Raw genomic sequence first — 21,351 nt, 5'->3', positions numbered from 1 at the left:
ACACCCCAGAGGAAAATACTTTTTTATTGGGGAAACTAAGATATGCTATTAAAATCATCAAGACAGAATTGTTATTTTAAAAGTTGAAAATTTCAATAGAAAGACAGAAATGAACTACAAAAGAGGAATAATCTTCAAGAAATGGCCTGAGAAGTTGGGAGTGAAAAGGTTGAAAAGCAACATTTCTAATTGTGTATCTTTTTACATAATTTTGTCCTATTTCAATTTTTTAACCATGCTCAAGTATTTGCCTACTTATTAAAAACAGTTAATAGTATGTACGAGAAAAAAGATGAAATAAAATGTAAAAGCAGCTGACAGAAGATAAATGCACAGAATAAATTTAGTGAATACCTGAAGTCTAATCAGAACTATAAAAATATTCTTTTGTGTGAATCCTTGATAGTTGAAAAGGGAAATATGGCAAAATAAAAATTAAAATAGGAACTTCGAGCCCCTACTGTAAAAGTTGTAGCAAAAAAAATTCCAGATGAACCAAAGATTTAAACATTAAAAAACCCATAAAGTTAGTATTAAGAAAGCATGAAAAATACTTTTCATAATTTCAGACTAGAAAAAGCCTTTTCCAGATATAAAACCCAGAAACTGTAATAGGCTGATAAAATTAAACTATGTTAACATGAAATATTTATGCAAGTAGAAACAAACAAACAATAAAAGCCATAAACAAAGTAAAAAAAAGCAATAAATAAAAAAATAAATGTTATATCACAAACAAATTAAGACCAAGGTTCTTTACATACATACACAGAGTAAATAAGCAACCAATAGTTTACAGAAAATTTAATAACTCTGTGATAAATGGAAAGATGGTCAAGTTCACTCACAATAGGAGAATACAGTGGGGGTGGAAGGTAAGGATGGCTGGGGTGGTGGGGAGGGGTGGGGGGGAAGACAGAGAACTATACTTGAACAATAAAATTTTAAAAGTATTTAATAAAATAAATAATAGGAGAATACAAATTAAAATTCCAATGATATATTATTTTTAAACAATTACATAAACAAAAAGCAACATGTCAGGTAACATTATATTGGCTAAAGGATATGAAAGCATCATGTACTCTATTTGAAGGGGAAGAGTATAAATTGGTTTAAATTCTATGTGAGTGAGTATGGCAATACCTATTAAAATTTCAAAGGCCCACACATCTGAACCAACAATTAACTTCTAGGTATTTATGCTACATATAATCACAGAAGAACAAGATTACTTATATAAAGAGATATTTATAGGATTTGCAGTAACAAAAGAGAGTAAACAACTTAATGCCTGTTGATAGACTGTTTACATTTTGCTATATCCAACAATGGAATAGTTAGCATACAGTTATGTATAGGAAGCATTGTATGTACTAGGTAGAACAAAATTCAAGAAAAAGACATAGTATTACATGGAAAATAAATTAAGTGAAAAAAGCTACAGAGCAGTGTGCACAGTACTCTACCATTTGTAGAAAAGAAAAACTACACACACACATATATTTGTAAATGTATGGAATATTTCTGGAAGGATATACAAGATACTACTGGTTTACTATGGCTGCTTATAAGGGAGAATGAGGAATAGCAAAAAGAGAGAGACTTATTTTTACCATATACTTTAAAAAATGTTGTACTATGTGTATGCATTTATCATTCCAATAAATTAGCTGTTAAGAACAGACACTAGATAAATGCCTATCTGGGGAAATGTTATTTTCTTGAAATTCTGAAATAAATATTTAGAATCAAGATATCTATAATTCGCCCTGCCTGGTGTAGCTCAGTGGATTGAGTGGGGGCCTGAGAACCAAAGGGTTGCTGGTTCGATTCCTAGTCAGGGCACATGCCTGGGTTGCAGGCCAGGTCCCCAGTAGGTAGGGAGTGTGTGAGAAGCAACCACACATTGATATTTCACTCCCTCTTTCTTTTTACCTTCCCCCTCTCTAAAAATAAGTAAATAAAATCTAAAATAAAAGTTATCTATAATTCATTTTACAATACTTCAAGAAAATAGAAAAAGATATGAAAAATTATAATAAATGTTAGACCTAGGCATATACAGAAATTTCATTACATGATTCTACTTTTGCTTGACATGCTTGTATATGCTTGACATGTCTCAATAAAAAGGAAAAAAATACAGTGAAATCCCTTTTATCTCAGATAGGTTATGCCATTTACCTGAAAAATTTTTATTAATGCAGAGAAACGCTTTTAAAAGTTTCATGTATAGTTTAAGCATTTCAGATTAACATAGAACAGAAAGGTACCTTCATTTTTCAATCTTCTGATCTAAGGCCACAGCCTTACCTTTAATATGAATCCATGAAAAAGAGTTTAGTCTTAATCTACTCACATGAACCATTTCTACTCTTGGCTTATTTAAATAGCAAAAATATGAGTTTAAAAATAAAACTTAATATTTATACAGTATCTCCCAAAATTTTATTATTGTTACCACATAGCTAACTGACAACTTTCTGTCAACTCCTCTTTGAGTTTTTCCAGAGCATTCCACTTGAATCAACTGCCCTTTTATATTGATACTTTATCTGCTCCTGCATTTAACTAAACTGGAAACAAACATGAATGACTCTTAGTAAGCAAGCAGTTTAAATGGTGGGGGAAGTACACAGGAATAGAGAACAGTCATTAAGAAGTTTAGCACACCGTGAACATTAGTGAATTTATTTTTCAAATGAAACAGAAAGGGCAAATAACAAAATGAATTATGTAAATGGCTAAGAAAAACTTACATTTTTAAAACAGTGATGAGGAAACAGCAACAAAAAGAAAGGAAAACTACCAGCTAACATCTAATCCAGTGCTTAAGCAGCAGGGTGAAGCAGTAAACTGACAGAAAAATGACAATAGATAGTTTCAAAATTACAGGTAGGTTTCTGTAATAGAAAGAACAAAAACTGTGTGTGTGTGTATAGGGACAGTTACAAAACAATGCTTCCTAAGTCCCTCATAGTTCCATGTGGGAAACATAGCTGCAGTTCAAAAGAAGATCCCATCTAAAACCTGAGAAGCTCACTCTGCTGCATTCTAAGGAATGTTCTTGAGATTCTGGAGAGGTGCCTATCTGCTTAACATTTACAGTAATTAGGTCAAGATTGGCTTCAAAGATATCAAACTGTAAGAAGCTGGAAGGGATAGAGTGGGTGAAAGATATGCAATGTACATCGAAAATTTCCATAATAAAGTTAAACAAGTAAGCAATTGGTACAAAACAACAGCATAAATTTCGGAGTGGATTATGTGAGTTGGGTAAATCACAGATGAAAATCCGAAGTGTATCATTCCCACTTCCCAAGCCTGGGGCTTGGGTCTAGCTGAGGCCTATTTTTGTATCTATTGATAAAAATGCTTACTTAATTATGTACTGTAGAACTATGTTACCCATTAATCCAACTTTCCAGAGCACTATAAATTTTATTCAAATATTTATTCCACTGTATAGGGGAATGTTCCATGTGACATGGGAAATGTAGCCCAGCCCTCACTTGGAAAGGCCAGTGGACAGCAAGGTCTGGCTGGCGCACGGGACCCACACCCACAGATAGGTTCTCCTGTGGGGAATCAGGCCTGCATTGTACCTAGGCTGCTATGAGACTTGCTTTTGCTAAAACTCCCTCACCCTGGATTGAGGAAGCATATGTTTACTGCATATCTCTAAAGTAACATCCTAAAATCTGTGTTAAACCTCCCAAGTATGAAGTGTAATCAGTTCCACCACTTTTCCCCTTGATCTGTAACATCCTTCTCTTTGAAGTAATTAGCAACATTCTTTCCTTTGTAATCTGTAAAAGATAATCATCTACAGGTAACCTGTTCACAGTAAATGAGGACCATCCTTGATGTAAGATACCCAGAAAAGCAATAAAAGCCTGTCCAGGTAGGGGTGGGGGTCCTCTCTCTCACTTAGAAAGCGGCCATGCTGTCCCTTTTCTCCACAGGATTTCTGTAGTCCATGTGAATTTGTTCATCACAGCCACAGCACACAGACCCTGCCAGCCAGGATCTGTATCACCACTGAACTTTAACAATAGCAGTTTGGGGAGGACTCTTTTATTCCAAAACTCACTTTTATTGACACTTACTGAGAATTTAGCATTTGGCTGAATGCCATTACCCATTTGAAAGTTACTTATACTTACACATTCAAGTATGTGTTATTTATTGAAACAGGCTAAATTCTTAACGACAGCTGAATTAGAGCTGAACCCACAGGACAGCTCTAATCTACCCAAAAGGATATGGATGTTTTATCCTTATTAAAAACAAAAGGTGGTAAGCATCTGTGTCATGATAGATCAATAGAAAAACTAATGTAGCTGTTAATCACTGGCTTTTGAATAAACTAATAAATAGCAATGGAGGGTTCAGCAATAGTGGTCGCACACACAATTCCAATTGCTGGACTTGCCACCAAGATGTAGGCATAGGTACATAAACGTTGCCTCCCCCCACAACCAAAAGGACAACAACCAATTAAAAAAACAAAACAAAAGAAAACAAAAAAACCAGAACTGCCAGAAAATCAAACTGTATGGAAGAAGTCTGACAACTAAGGAGTTAAAGAAGAAACATTCATCCAGACCGGTAGGAGACAGGGAGAGGACGCACAGGAAGGCAGTGGCTGGAAGACTGGGTGGTCCCACATTTGCATGCAGATAAACCAGGAGGAACAACTGGGGAGCGAGGCAGACCACACAACACAAGGTTCCAGTGCAGGGAAATAAAGCCTGAACATTTCTGTCTGTAAAAACCTGTGGGGGTTGTGGCAGTGGGAGAAACTCCCAGCCTCACAGGAGAGTTTGTTGGAGAGACCCACAGGGTTCTAGAACATACACAAACCCACTCACCTGCAACTCAGCACCAGAAGGGCACAACTGGCTTGTGAGTTGAGGGGGAAGTGACAGAAAGCAGGGCAAGAGCCAAGCAAGCAGCACTGTTCCCTCTTGGACCCCTCCCCCACATACAGCACCATAATGCAGCAAAGTGGGTCCCATCCCACCCCCTGGTGAATACCTAAGGCTCCTCCCCTTACAATGTAACAGGCCTGCTGAGACAAAAAAATAAGGCCCAAATGAAAGAACAGATTAAAACTTCAGAAAAACAACTAAGCAACCAGGAGATACCCAACCTATAAGATGCAGAGTTCAAACACTGGTAATCAAGATGTTAACAGAAATAGTTCAGTATGGTTACAAAACAGAGGCAAAAATGAAAGCTATGAAAAGTAAAATAAAGGAAAATATATAGGGAACCAACAATGACAGGAAGGAAACTGGGACTCAAATCAATGATTTGGACCAGAAGGAACAAATGAACATTGGAACCAGAACAGAATGAAGAAATAAGAATTCCAAAAAATGAGGAGAGGCTTAGGAACCTCTGGGACAACTTTTAACATTCAACATCCATATCATAGGGGTGCCAGAAGGAAAAGAGGAAGAGCAAGAAACTGAAAACTTATTTGAAAAAAAATGAAGAACTTCCCTGGCAAAGGAAATAGGCTTCCAGGAAGTTCATGAAGCTCACGGAATCCCAAAGAAGTGGGACCCAAGGAGGAACACACCAAGGCATATCATAATTATATTACCCAAGATTCAAGATAAGGAGAGAATCTTAAAAGCAGCAAGAGAAAAGGAGACAGTTACCTACAAAGGAGTTCCCATAAAGCTATCAGCTGATTTCTCAAAAGAAACCTTACAGGCAAGAAGGGGCTGGAAAGAACTATTTGAAGTCATGAAAGGCAAGGACCTACATCCAAGATTACTCTATCCAGCAAAGCTATCATTTAGAATGGAAGGGCAGATAAAGTGCTTCCCAGATAAGGTCAAGTTCAAAGTGTTCATCATCACCAAGCCCTTATTATATGAAATGTTAAAGGGACTTATCTAAGAAAAATGATCAAAACTATGAACAGTAAAATGACAACAAACTCACAACTACCAACAACTGAACCTAAAGAAAAAGCAACCCCAAAATAAACTAAGCAAACAACTAGAACAAGAACAGAATAACTGAGATGGGTATCACATGGAGGGTTATCCATGAGGAGGGGGAGGGAGGAAATGGGGGAAAAGGTACAGGGAATAAGAAGCATAGATGGTAGGTACAAAATAGATAGGGGGAGGTTAAGAATAGTATAGGAAATGGAGAAGCCAAAGAACTTATATGTACAACCCATGAACATGAACTAAGAGGTAAGGAATGCTGGTAGGATGGGGATGCAGGGTGGAGGGGAATAAAGGGGAAAAAAATGGAACAATTGTGATAGCATAATCAATAAAATATACTTTAAAAAAAGAAGTACAAATAGGTAGTTACAGAATAGTCACCTAGATGTGAAGTATAGTATAGGAAAGGGAGTAGCCAAAGAACTTACATGCTTGACCTAAGGACACGAACAAGGGGGTGGGGATTGCCTGAGGTTGGGGTGTGCTGGAGGAGGGGAGCAAAGAAGAAAAAATCAGGACAATTGTAATAGCATAATCAATAAAATATAATTTTAAAAAATTCCTATTGTTCCTCTCAATGACACAACTGATCAAGCCAGAGGAATAGTTCACTATTTTCAAGAATAAACATCGTAATGCAAAATAGTCATTTATCCCTCTATATTTACACAGTATGTATGCTCTTCTTTCCTTCTATCATTTCTAAAGTGCCTAAGCTGACTATAAACAGAAAACAGGAAGCTACTCATTTTAAAGGGTGGAATAACTTATAGACCATTTAAGAAATGGAACTATTACAATATATTAGAATTTAGTATATTCTAACTAATAATAGAGTACATTATTGTAAGAAGTAACATGTTCTAAATGATACCAACATGCTCTTTTCAACCACTTATATTCTAAGGTAAGGACATTTCAGATTTATAAAACAGGTAATTAAATAGAGATTTTGAAAAATCTCTACCAAAAAATATTCACTTTACAAAACAATTTCCTATGAACTGTACTTGGTATTTAAATATCCTAGTAAACATAAAATAGTTTAATTTGTATGTGTTACTTGAAATCCTCGGACCGATTTAGAAATATCTTATTTTTTCAAAAGTTAATCTTCCAAAATTGGAACTGAATAATACTATTTTAGAACAGGACCATCTCTGCTAAGAAAGTAGGAGGAAGGAAGGAAGGAAGGAAGGAAGGAAGGAAGGAAGGAAGGAAGGAAGAGGGGGGAGGGAGGAGGGGAGCGGAGGAGAGGGGAGGGCAAGGGAGGGGAGAGGAGAGGAGAGGAGAGGAAAGAGTGGCTAGAAAAAATATCTCCAGGATATTCACAAAGGACCTGTTTTACAGTGTACCTTATTGTGAGAGCCTAGATTTTTAAATTTCTTTATCTTCTAGAACTGTGATATTATCTCAACAGTGCTTATTATCTGTTGAGAAATACCGCTTCATTTCTACTGACATCTCTTTCAATATCACTTACTAAAAGTATATTAATTTAAAATTCATAAAAAGTTAGTAGAGCAGTTCTAAAATATTGCCACAATTTCCCTACAGTGTTTATATTTTTACCCTTTATACATAAAACCTCAATCCTGATTTCTTTTATCACACTATTCAGGACTTAAATTTCATTATAAACATATTCCTTAGAGGATAATCACCTCACATTATAAGCCAAGCTAACACCTGTTCTCATTTTTAGTGCTATTTTAGCTATAATAAAGCTTCTTTTCCAGCACATCTACAAATGAGATAACACCCTAATTCTACACCTCCATATGACCTTATTTACTTAAAATTGGTATTTTTGTTAAGCAACGGTCATAATCTGTTTCTTAATCCATAACATTTCCAATCCTGTCACAATACCTAACAGTTTTAAAACACTACAAAATTATAGACGCTAAAGATTTTCAAGTATCTATAGACTGTTTTAAAAACTTGCTCATTTGCTTACTTAAGGTGAACTAAAGTGACAGTCCCATCCCTCACCCCTTTTAAAATGAAAGTATTTAGAAACTATGGATGTTATACCTTCATAGTTCCTACATCTCATTCCTACAAAAACTGTTACATTAATACTTGTTAATTTCAAGTTTTAAAGCAGCATATTGTCAAAAATTTCTCACGACTACCACTTTCTTATTATTTTAAATAGTAAACAACAACAATGACAAGGTAAAATAACTGTTAAGCAAATAATCTTTTAAACAGCACCAGAGATCAAAAGAGTCTAGGAAGAAAAAATATACATTTGAAAGCTGATAGGATAAATATTGTAAACAAACATAGAAAGCTGGCAATGTGAAATGTAATGTAAAACTGCAAATATAATTAAAAAACTGTTTTACTTGAGCATAAACATTTTTGTGTGCATTTGTATCTTAAAACCTTTAATGGTTTATAAGGAAATAAACTTAGATAACCCTATTAAATACCACACATGCACACACATACATACATACATATCTCATACTAAAAGTTGTTACTTTCTAGTATCTTAGACAATTCTATTAATGTTATATCTTTTCTGGTAAAAACTGTAATAAAAGAGCATAGGTTGGTGATTAAAAGAATATACCAAAATTTTCATGTATTTTTAATAGCATTGATTGCTTTACCTAGGCCTACTTGAAACTACTTTGTTCGTCAAAGTTGGGATAAAAAGGTAAAGGTATATGTTTTGGTAGAAAGAATACTGACAAACTGGTATAATTGGTTCCAAGGCCATGCTCTGGCCTTTACATATTTTCCCTTCAGTGTCTCACTGTATAGAAAGACCTCTTTTACATTAACCAGTCAAGCAAATGAAATACTATGTAACCACTGAAAACTACATGCTACACAAGAAGAGAAGAGCTACAGTCACTTCCAACTAATTTTTTGCTCTCCCAGGAAAAGGTGCTTGATCTGATTTTTCAATCAACTCAGAAATCCAGATTTTGGTGTGCAATCTGGATTTGGACACCTTGGTTACTAAATGTTGGAAACCATTTGAAAAAAATTTAGATGTTTAGATCAAACAAAACATCCTGATGGCTCTAGGCAACCTATCTGTAACAGGTTATTTCTACGTTCTAATCAAGTACCTTGCATTAGCTTTCTATTGCCAATGAAACAAATTACCCCACATTTAGTGACTTAAAACAACATGAATTTATCCTCTTATAGCTCTGGAGGGAAGAAGTCCAAAATAAGTCTCAGGGCACCAGAATCAAGATGTAGGTAGTACTGCATTCCTTCTGGAGGCTCTTGAGGAGGATATATATCCTTGTCTTTTCCAGCTTCTAAGAGACCACCTGCATTTCTTAACTTGTGATTCCTTTCTCTATCTCAAAGTACATCACTACAACTTCTGCTTCTAGCATGCCATCTCTTTCTGCCTGTCCTTTTTACCTCCCTCTTATAAGGATTCTTGTGATTATACTGGAATCACTTGGATAATCCAACATAATCTCCTGATCTCAAGACCCTTGATTAAATCAATTCAGCTAAGTCCCTTTTTCCAATTGATATATTCTTTTATCAAGTGGAGGGGGAAGGAAGGAAGAGAGGTAGAAAAACATTGTTGTGAGAAACATTAATCAGTTGCTTCTTGCATGCGTCCCAACCGGGGAACCCACAACCCAGGCATGTGCCCTGACTGAATATCAAACAGGCAGTGACCTTTCGCTTTGCAGGATGGCAACCAACCCACTGAGCCACGTGGGTCATGGCAAGTTTATTGGAACCAATCTGAGTGGCAGTGGCAAATGTAGCCCAGCCCGGTTTGGAAAACCAGCAAGTCAGCACATAGGAATGGGCCCACAGATAGGTTTTCCCATGGGGAACCAAGCCTACATTGTACCTAGGCTGCTTTGAGGCTTGCTTTTTGCTAAAACTCCTTCACCCTGAATTGAGGCAGCAAATGCTTACTACATATCTTTAAAGTAATTTCCTAAAGTCTGTGCTAAACCTCCCAAGGATGGAGTGTAACCAGTGCAACCACTTTTCCCCTTGCATTAGTAACATCCTTTCCTTTGTTATCTGTAAAAAGGTAATCACCCAAAGCAAACCTGTGCATAGTAAATGAGGGCCATCCTTGATCTAATGTGCCCAGAAAAGCAATAAAAGCCTGTCCAGGCAGAGGTTGGGACCCTCTCTCACTTAGAGAGGGGCTGGGCCATCCCTTTTCTCCACAGGACTTCTGTAGTCCATGAGAATTTGCTCGTTGCAGCCACAACACACGGATCCTGCTGGTCAGAGTCCACATCACAAGTTAACAGATTCTTAGGTTCTAGAGATTCAGACATGGACATCTCTGTCTACCATATATGTGATCTAAAAGGGTCCTTTTTGTAGATTCTTGAGGTCTTTTTACACAGATGATTACACGGCATGGTCTGAATGCTTTCTGCCTTTCCACAAAGTTCATATATTTCAATCCTACCCCTCAGAGGTTATGGCATTACCAAGTAGGCCTTTTGGAGGTAAACAGGTCACGAGGCTGGAGTTCTGAATGGGACTAGGGCATGAATAATAGAAACCTGATTTCAAAGGATATTGAAGACCTAAATGACTTAATTCATATAGACCATACTCTGAAAACACAGATGATAACTTCTGTAGAATATTCACATAAAATGATAAGTTTGGTAAAAAAAAAATCAATTAAGTCCCCAGTGAAAAAAGTTCAAGGATAGAACAAAGAGCCCTGGCCGGCGTAGCTCAGTGGATTGAGCGCCGGCTGGGAACCAAAGTGTCCCAGGTTCGATTCCCAGCCAGGGTACATTCCTGGGTTGCAGGCCATAACCCCCAGCAACCGCACATTGATGTTTCTCTCTCTCTCCCTCTCCCTCCCTCCCTCCCTTCCCTCTCTAAAAATAAATAAAATCTTTAAAAAAAAAAAAAAAGAAAAGAGAACAAAGAAAAGTCAGAGCAATTCCCAATGGGGAGTATATATAATAATAAAAAAAAAAAGTTCAAGGATCATTCTGATTTTGGAGCAGTAAACTAAAATGAACAAATAGAGAAGTATACTTTCCCTTTCCACCAAAGACTAAAGATTGTGTTTCTCTGGCCAAGTTGAAACACCACAAATGTCTCACCAGAAAATAATGGAGCACACCAGGGCAAGCCAGGGCAGACTGGTACAGAAGTGAGCAGACCAGAGCGGAGTGGAGCAGAGCAGCAAGGAACAGAGCAGAGCTGTCTAGCTGGAGAAGGACCTTATCCCAGGACCATCTGGTCCCAGGTCTGCCTGCACCCATCGTGGCCTCACAACTGTGCTGTGACACAATTAAGTTGTTTTGCACTGAATGAAGTCTCCTGTTTCAACACACACCAAACTAGGGATTCCTGCTGGCATTTAATTGGCATCAATGGTCATTAGTTAACAATACCTAACAACAACAACAACAACAACAACAATAAAACAAACAAAAGAATAGGGCTGGACAACCTTACTACCTACATATTTTAAACATAACAGCTTAGATTAAAAAGGAATTACTAACTAAAAACTAACAATAACCAGTTTTATGGGAAAAGCTAAAGTAGTACCCAGAGGAAAACTTTACCATTAAATATAAATTACTAATCCACAATTAAAATAATTACCCAATTCAAGAAGTTAAAAAAAGACAAAGCTTTAAAAAACAAAAGCATATAGATGATGGAATACTTATTGTGAAAGGCTGAAACCTTTCTAAGACAGGAGTAAGCAATATTCACTCTTACCACTCCTATACCATGATGCACCAAAGTCCTAACAGATCAATAATAAAAATTAGAGGCATACAGATTAGAAAGTGTCAAAAACCAAAAAAAATTGAGGATCTAATTGACTTTATTAAGTGATTCATAAATCTGACAAGTAGAAGGGGGCTTGAAAGGTTGTATAAAAAGGAAGTTTTATAGGAAAGCGAGGCAAGAACACTATTAGCAAAAGAAAGGATTATTTTTAGGCCAGGACACCTCTGGGATGGGGGAAAATGGCAAGGGTTTTATCATGCAGTTTGCCTCTTCCTTTGGTGGTGGTGGTAAAACAGGGTACAGAGTAGGGCTCCCCAAAAATATTCCCCACAGCCCATGGTTGGAGGATGGGGGGTGGGGGAGGAGGATGATACAGAGCTGAAGATACTTTTCATAACAATGGCAAGTTGATAGCTAGTTGATAGCTGTGCTGCCGCCCCAGATAAAAGGTCTAAGTGACTTTCAGACCTTATAGTGACTCATAACATGGGGGTGGGGCACTTATGAGATTAATACTGCACCTGTTCCAGAGGCAGGGAGAGGGAGGCTCCTGTGTCACAGGGTACTCTTGACCTAACTAAGGATGGCGGCCAAAAGAAGGTAAAAGACAGTGGGGAATTGGCAAAAGTAGGTCATTGTAGGAAGGGCTGGATGAGATCACATAGGAAGCTCTAGGTCAGCATTCAAAATAAGGGTGGGTAGAGAAAGAGCAAAAAGAGATTCAGCCATGCTGCCTGTAATGAGGGAGGAGCTACACCTTCTCCTCTGAGAAGACAGCCATGAGGAAGGAGTCATGAAAGAAGGAGATTCAGCCATGCGGCCTGGGGTAATAAGGGAGACAGCCATACCAGCTGAGGAAAGGGTGTAAGGAGAGCTGATAGAGCTGTGTGGGAACCTGCTGAACCAAGCATGGATTCGTGAGAGAAATGCTGAACTGTGACCGGGGAATGCTGACCTCTGCTTCTCTGAAGGACATATGGAGAGGTTACTCTCTTGGGAAGTGTGCTTTCCTGGACTCTACCATGATCCAGTGTAACATGGCACATATTTTCCTGTACTACAGGGAGGCTGAGGACAATGAACCCCAGATCCTGAAGGAGAGAGCTGCTGCAAGAGGATGGTGACTCAAAACCCCAAGTGTACCTTCCAGAGGGGACAGAGAACTGTTTGTGCATCTGGCTTAAGAACAGATAAAGATATGGGGGAGCTACTGGGCTTGTTTTTGACTTATAGCCTAGTGGGGAGCAAAGGAAGTGCTGGGTCTCATGGGAGAACAGGACTCCAAACAGGAGTGCTCTTAGCCCCAACTGAGGTTGGAGTCCTGTAAATAAAAATCTGTTTCCTGCCCTGGCTGTTGTGGCTCAATGGCTTGACTGCCAGCCTGCAAACCAAAATGTTGCCAGTTTAATTCCCTATCAGGACACATGCCTAGGTTGCAGGCCAGGTCCCCAGTTGGGGGTGTGCAACAGGCAACTGATTGATGTTTCTCTCCCTCTCTTTTTACCTCCCTTCCTCTCTCTCTAAAAATGAATAAATAAAATTGCAAAAAACAAAAATCCTGTTTCCCTCTACACTATTGGGTCATGCACCAAGGTGCTACAGGAACAAACTCAGGTTTGCTCAGTTACAGTGGTGGGGGTGTAGTGAGGATAATGGACTGGGCCTACATGACAGATCACCTTACCAGTGCTTGATCAGAAAACTCCAGACCAGTTGATGAAGATTATTTTTCTGGCGAAAATCTAAAACTGCAATTATGTCGGGTATTAAATATAGGTTTGATATCATGGACTTTACCACAGTGATGCCAAATTGGGGCTGTGATTTCCTTTTAAGGAAAAGAATAAAACTACTCCTATTTGCAGAGAACATATTGTCTTAGTCCACTGGGAAATAGAACTGGGTAGCTTATACAGCACTTTTTAGGTCTGGAGGCTGGAAGTCTGAAAGCAGAGTGCCAGTATGGTCAGGAGAGGGCTCTCCTCCAGGTTGTAGACTTCTCCTTGTATCCTCACATGGTGGAAGGGGCTCTGAGATCTTTGGGGTCTCTTTTATGAAAGCACTATCCTCAATTTTTATATCTATATTCATAGGCAAGGTGGCTTATAATCCCTCATATACCTTTTTGGCACTATTTATGATATTTCAGGGTATTAAAACTATCCAGATGCTGTAAAGTAAATTGAAAACCTTTTCATCTGTTCCAAGGGCCTGGACTAATTTTGTGGAAGGAAAGGGGACATATATTAATCTGACAAGCTCAGGAGAGGCCCGTGAGGTAGGCTTACAGACTCAGAAGCCTAAAGTAACCACAAAGGATGGTCTGAAATTAAAACATATTAACTAAAAACAGTACATGGTGGGTAGTTATGTATTTTTCCCTAACAAAGGTCAATCTCTACTTGTGTGTTGTCATTTTGCATCTATGATAACATACCTTTGGAAGTCAAGGTAGCTTCCCCCTTTTCCCAAACCTCTTGGGCACAGGCTGAGACCACAAATCCCCTCATTGTTATTGTGATCCTGTTAATTGTGGACTGTTAACTATCCTTTACCCACCTATATAAAAGAAGTGTCTATCATTTTACCTTTTATCCAATCCCAGAGGTTTCCCCCACTTTGCTTTCTCCTCCCTCCCTAATCTACCACCAATGGACTTCATGTTAACCTCTCATGGCTCTTCCTTCAATTCTAATGTATAAAGTAAGGTGCTAAATTGCCATTTTCTGGAACATTTTTCAATTCCTTGAGATATTGTTTCCTGGCATCATCGTTAGTTTGGCTCAAACTCACCAAAAATTCTCTACAGGTTTCAAATGTTTCTTAAATTGATGATTTAAATAACACAGCTACAATGTTTGTAAACAGTAACAGGTAGCATTTATTCAATGTTTTATTACCTGTAAACACATTACATGTATTGACTCATGTATGTAATAATTCAGTTGTGAATCTATCTTGTCACAGTGCTTTTAACAGTAGATCTTTACCTAACTTTCTCATTTTTTGTTAATCTCTTCAAGTTGTCCATTTTAGGGAGGGGATAAATTTTGTATTTTGACAGAAAATCATTCATTTACTGGTTTCAAGTTTGTTTATACAATGGTACACATGGATTCTCATTATGCTTTTAAACTCATTATCTCCTTCTTCCTTCCTGATCTCAATTAAATTGCTCTACATGTATTTCCTTAACTCAGCAATTTTTAACCTTCTTCATCTCATGGCACACATAAAGTAATTACTAAAATTCTGCAGTACACCAAAATTTTTTTTTTTTTTGCCAATCTGACAAAAAATAGATGTAATTTTGATGCATTCACACTGGATAACTACTATTGTGCTGGCTGTTGCCATTTTTTTGGGGGGGCGGGTGGGCAATGTAAAGAAAAAGAGGTCTGTGCCCTGACTAAACAATCATGTACTTTTAAAATTCTTACAGCACACCAGTGTGAAAAATCACTGCCTTAACTAGCTAGATCCAAGAGGATTTCATCTATGTCCTGGTCTTTACAAAGACCAAGTTTATAGATTTATTTATCCTTTTTGTTTTTGATTTCTATTTCATTAGTTCTAATGTCTACCTTTGTTTTTCATTTTCCCAACTTTCTCCTGGTTTGTTATTTTTTCATTCCTCTAAGATATGTACTAAGTTCCTGGACTAGTCACAAAGTTTTTACCTCTTATATCTAAATCTTTCCTTTAAACTCAGCTTTGTGATATTACCAGTCAAATGGGACACATGAACGCTAAATGAATCCTGGATGGGAATCAACCAGTTAATTAAAATAAATAAATATATTATAATTTGTTTTAGTAATTGGGGAAATTTTATATGGCAATATATTAGATTACATTATTTGAATTACTGTTTACTTTCTTATGAGTGATGCTGCATTGTGGCTATGTAGGAGACTGTCCTTATTTTTAGTAAGCTCATACTGAATTATTTAGGCATGAAATGTTATGACATCCACAACTTATTTTTAAATGTTTTGTGAGCTGAACTGTTTCTCTCCACTGAAAAATTCACATGTTGAAGCCCAGAATGTGACTGTTTTGGAGATACAGCCTTTGAGGAGGTAATTAAACTAAAATGAGGCCATTATGGTGGGCCCTAATCCAAAGTGACTGGTGTCCTTGGAAGACACTGGGGCACTGGGAGATATACCAGGTATGCACAAACACAGAGGGACAACCACATAAGGAGGCAATAAGAAGATGGCTAGCTGCAAGCCAAGAAGAGAGGCCTCAGAAGAGAGCAACTGTTCCAGTATCTTGATCTTGAAATTGCCATCTCTATAACTGTGTAAATTTCTGTTGTTTAAGACAGTTGGTCTGTGGTATTTTGCTATGGAAGTCCTATTAAACTAATATAAATGGCTCTAAGGGGAAAAAAGATAAATATAAAAAGAGAAAGCAAAAATGGGAAATGTTAATGTTGCTGAATCTAGGTGGAGGGTAAGTGGATGTTCATTACATCATCCTTTTAACTTTCATGTAAATTTGAATTTTTCCAAAATAAAAAGTTTGGGTGGGAAATTTCACAAGAAAACTCATGTATGTTTGTGTGTGTATGTTTATATTTATACATATAATTAGTTTGCTAGGGCTGCCACAGACTGACTTAAACAGAAATTTTATTTCTGCTCTGACTGGTGTGGCTCAGTGTACTGAGTGCCAGCCTGTGAACCAAAGGGTCACTGGTTCAATTCCCAATCAGGGCACATGCCTGGGTTGCAGGCCAGCTCCCCAGTACGGGGAACTCACAAAGCCACCACACATCGATGTTTCTCTCTCTTTCTCTCTCCCTCCCCGCTCTAAAACTAAATAAATAAAATTAAAATTAAATTTATTTCTTACAGTTCTGGAGGCAAGAAGTTATAACATGAAATGAAATTGTCCTTTTTTGGTGATACTTGCCTTATAACTTTCTGTAAGAGATTAAAAAAACCCTCAAGATTTCAGGTTAACTATGCACTACTTATTTATTCTACTGCCTCTGGTAATCTCTTCTTATTTGTGCTACCACCTGTGCCAAGAGAGATACAAGCCAGTCTTTGCCAGCTACCAAAAAAATAATTGTTTTAGTTAAAAATCATAAACAGATGCTAAAATCAGTACTGGCAGAGAATAATAATCTAGAAAAATATTTAGCATGTTGCTTTTTGATTAGTAAACATTCCAAAACTTTAGAGATTATATATCACTACTGTCAAATTATATGTACCTACAGGAAATAAACCACCTTATTATTGTACCTATTAAATGAAGCTATTATCACCTAACATTAATGGGCATGTAGAAGAATTCAGTGAAATAAAGTGTTCTAAGCTAGTAACATGATGACTAGTAGAGTAAGAACTTAATAAATAGTGGGTATCACCGGTATTATATTCAAATTCCAAATAAAAAATGTAATTCTGCTTCAAGCTGGCACTGCTCGTCCTACATATGAGTAGTGGCTTAAGAAAATCACTTAATCCTGACAGCAATAAACTTGATCCTTACATATACCAAAAGAAACAATCATTACAAGTAACTAAACCAATTTTTCTACACTATTGAATTATTTTATATAAATATTGAGAAAAACAATCACTTTCTTGAGGTAACACATCAGCAAAGGAATAACAAAATCTTTTTGAAATGAAAATGAAAAAGTTTTAACTTACTGGCTGACTAAATCAGATGCCACCTTAGAGCCATCATCTGCCTCCTCTTCCATATCCGAGTCCATGGCACTGTCACCTTATAAATGAAATAAACTACTGAAAGCACACTTATAAAATGTCAGAGCAATTTAATTTTAATCATTACACAAAATGCATTGTATTTAAATGTGATGCAGATTAAAGAACTTTTAAAGTTTACAGATCACTAAAAACAATGAGAATATAAAGCAGCAAATAAAAAATTATTTACGAGAAATCTTTGCTTTTTAAAAATTAACTTTATAGTGCTCTGGTTAAACATTTTTTATTTCATTTTATTATTTATACAAATATGCTCTTATCTATACCCTTGAGATGGAAAAACCATACATACATCAAAAAGTCTATTCTTAAAATGTTATTCTGATACCTAAACTGTACTTCTCTGTACCAATAGAGGTAAAAATACTTTTCAATGACTACTTGATAATGAAATTAAAGTAATCTTACCCTCAAGAATCTTCAAGATTTTTTTTTCAGACAGGAGCTCTAACTGTTCTTGGCATAGTTTTTTAATTTCTTCTATTGAACAGTTCTAAAGAAAATGACATTTTAAAAGTAAATTTATGAAATACAATGCTAATGTAAACTAGAAAACAGAAATCACAGAAAAAGTCCAGTTAGCAAAATCTTACAATAAAACAAATTAAAAAGCCATATAAATCGTTTCATGGAATGAAATCTGACAAACTGCCAGCTAGCATGTTAATATCATAAGACTTGATGAGAATCTATAGTCATGTTTATCATGAAACAAGCTAAAGAATATGTCAGGATCCCAGATATTCTTAACAGCATCCTATTCATGTTAGATAGTTCCTCTAAAGGTTTAAATATTCAAGTCCTGGCTTTATATATCTTAGATCTATGATTTTGGGCCTAACTTGTCCAATATTAGAATACCATATATTTCTCTGAATAATTTTCAGAAATAAATATATGAAAACATTTGTAAATTTAATGAAGCATAATCCACTACCAAACATTGTTATATATTTTTACACAGTAGTATATCATTTCTTACAACACCAGAAAGAATCATTATATCTCTAGTTTAATTATTAACACTGTCTGCATTTAACAGAATTATTTCCAAAAGGTCAATAAATTCCTTACCTAAGCACAGTAAATTCCCCCATTTTTTTTCTTGGTAATTTTCTACATAATACAAAGTCATTTATGGTTCTCCAAAATCCCTTAGCTTGTTTTAGTTAAAAATATCCAATTAGCCCTGGCTGGCGTAGCTCAGTGGATTGAGCGCGGGCTGGGAACCAAAGTGTCCCAGGTTCGATTCCCAGCCAGGGTACATGTCTGGGTTGCAGGCTATAACCAACCCCCAGCAACCGCACATTGATGTTTCTCTCTCTCTCTCTCTATCTCCCTCCCTTCCCTCTCTAAAAATAAATAAATAAAATATTTTTAAAAATCCAATTATAATTTGCATTAAGCAAATTTGCTATAAAAAAGTTTTTGTATATTTCTACATATGTGTATAATCTAATAATGTATATAATGAAGTACCTTTAACACATCAGGAAGCATTTTCTGTAACTTCTTCTCTCCTATGATACAGAAACACTGCTGAAGCATTTCTTTTTTGTCTGATATATAGAAACTAACTGGTTTTAATGACACAGTGAGGTCCATACCACCTTCTTCAAGGTCACTGTTCTCTGCCAAAAATAATTCTTTCTCCAAAGTTGGTAAAAGATATTTGGTTTCCTAAAATTAAAGGAGAGAAAGAACCATTAAATACTACTACTTAAAGTATAAAGAATATGTATAAAACGTCATATTTTCATTGAGTAAGTTCTTCATTATCTCCAAATTCCTGGTTTACATACATTATCTAAAACCATAGGAAAGAATATTTAATTGTTCAGTATTCTATGAACTTACTATCCATACCACAATTCGCTCATTAAATTTATATAAAGTGAAGAGATAATATCTGAGGACACAAATGAAAATACACTTATTATTCAATGATGTCCTACAATTTTAGTCTTCTGAAGAATTAGAATATTCCTCTAGTTTTCCATTCACCCAAAAGTGTTATGTATATATTGTCATTATTCTTAAGTTTATATAAAACATGGGATAGTAGCAAAAATATTACAAATCACAAATATTATATGGTAATGTATCACTTCTTACCTGGAGTTATTATCACTTTTAAAATTGTTATATTATTTTACCATAGCCAAAATAGCCATGTAATAAAAACATTTATGTCAATTTTACCACCTATTTCCCAAATCTATCCAGTCTCTCCAAATCTACTGCCATAATCCTGGCCCAAGGTACCATTACCTTTTGCCTATTATTACTTCAATAGCTGCTTAACTGTACTTGCTGCATCTAATGAAGTTTCTCCGATCTGTTCTGTATACTGTTAACAGAATGGATTTTATGAAATGCATGTAATATTCATCTTTCTTATTTATAACTTTTGAATGACTTCCTTTTAGGGAAATATGGTCTATCTGGCCCTTCATGCTCATTCTTCGTATTTCAAATACAATGACCCTCTGAATTACTCAAATATTTAATATAATCTGTTCTCCCTTCACCTCATATAGGTGGGACTTTTGTACACACTGTTTGTTCTTCTGCCTAGTACAGCCTGCCCCACCTATTTCCCATAACACACACTATTCTCCCAAGATTAACAAATTCAGGTATCAATTCAAAATCATTTTCTCTGAAAAATCCTAACTATATAATTTAGGTAGATATCCTTGTTATATTTTCTAATGAATTTTTTTAAAAGCCAATTTTAAAGGAAACTATCATTAGACTGACTAAGTAAAGGTCAACTCTTGTTCTAATGGTGTGCAAAGTAATTCAAATGTTAGTAACAATACAGAGAAACTAGAACCCTCATACACTGCTAGCAGGAATATAAAATGGTATAGCCCTCTGGAAAACACTTGGGCAGTTTCTTGAGAAGTTACTGCGTGATCCAGCAATCCATTCCTAGGTATATATCCAATATAAATGTAACCATATACCTGCACAAAACCGTGTATACAAATGTTCATAGCACCATTATTCATAAAAGGCAAAAGGTGGAAGCAATCCAAATGTCCCCCCTTGTGACAAATGGGAAAACCAAATGTGCTATTACTCAGCCATAAAAAGTAGCGATATGTGTTATAACACAGAAGAACTTTGAACAAACCTGCTAAGTAAAAGAAGCCAGTCACAAAAGACCACACACCATATGATTCTATCATATAAAATGTCCAGACAGGGGAGTAAATAAATCTCTAGAGATAGTAAGAAGATTAGTGGTTGCCTAGAGAGGGAACAAGGTATGGGTGTGTCTTAGGAGTGATAACTAAAAAGTACACACAGGGGTTTTTTGGGGGGAGGAGTGATAAAAATATTTTCAAATTGACTATAATGTGGTGATTGTACAACTCTGTGAATATACTCAAAACAAATGAACTGTATACTTGAAATGGGTGAAGTATGGGATGCAATATTTCTATAAAGCTGTTATAAATAAATAGGAACTCAATACACAACAAATATAATGGCACTCTTGGAATTCTGAGATTAAAGTTATCTATAAGCTAACATGTAATTTCTTTTTTTTCCTTCACAAATACACTTACTTTTCATTAAAAATAGGTTTTAGGCCCTGACCAGTGTGGTTTAGCTGGTTGTAGTGTCATCCTGTAAACTGAAAGGTCATGGGTTTGATGCCTGGTCAGGCACATGCCTAGGTTAAGTTTCTCTTTCTCTGCCTCTCCTTCCCTTCCCCTTTTCTAAAATTAGTAAGCATGTCCTATGGTGAGGATAAAAAAATTGGGTGTAGCTCTGTACACAAATGTTTACAACTTAGCACTACTGGTCTGAGCATCTTAAAACTGAGAACTAAAAATACGGAGACCATTTAAGATAAGAATGGTGAT

The 21,351-nt window shown here is 36.2% G+C and overlaps 1 protein-coding gene and 1 long non-coding RNA gene across 3 annotated transcripts in view; one reads left to right on the top strand and one right to left on the bottom strand.

Annotated features, from left to right (window-relative positions):
- Positions 1 to 21,351, bottom strand: part of CAAP1 (caspase activity and apoptosis inhibitor 1) — a 59,296-nt gene that overhangs the window by 34,959 nt on the left and 2,986 nt on the right. For both annotated transcript variants that reach the window (XM_028528906.2, XM_036021535.1), the window contains exons 2-4: positions 18,950 to 19,150; positions 17,879 to 17,963; positions 17,390 to 17,465 (exon numbers count right to left, since the gene is read on the bottom strand). In XM_028528906.2, coding sequence (XP_028384707.1) covers positions 17,390 to 17,465; positions 17,879 to 17,963; positions 18,950 to 19,150 — 362 coding nt within the window. The remainder of the gene's footprint in view (positions 1 to 17,389; positions 17,466 to 17,878; positions 17,964 to 18,949; positions 19,151 to 21,351) is intronic.
- On the top strand, positions 10,130 to 11,363 carry LOC118499651. Its single transcript, XR_004902157.1, has 2 exons — positions 10,130 to 10,651; positions 10,942 to 11,363. It is a non-coding gene; the product is annotated as an uncharacterized LOC118499651 (long non-coding RNA).

The sequence above is a fragment of the Phyllostomus discolor genome, chromosome 3 (assembly GCF_004126475.2).
Source record: "Phyllostomus discolor isolate MPI-MPIP mPhyDis1 chromosome 3, mPhyDis1.pri.v3, whole genome shotgun sequence".
Taxonomy (NCBI): domain Eukaryota; kingdom Metazoa; phylum Chordata; class Mammalia; order Chiroptera; family Phyllostomidae; genus Phyllostomus; species Phyllostomus discolor.
This window is presented reverse-complemented; position numbering and strand designations above follow the sequence as displayed.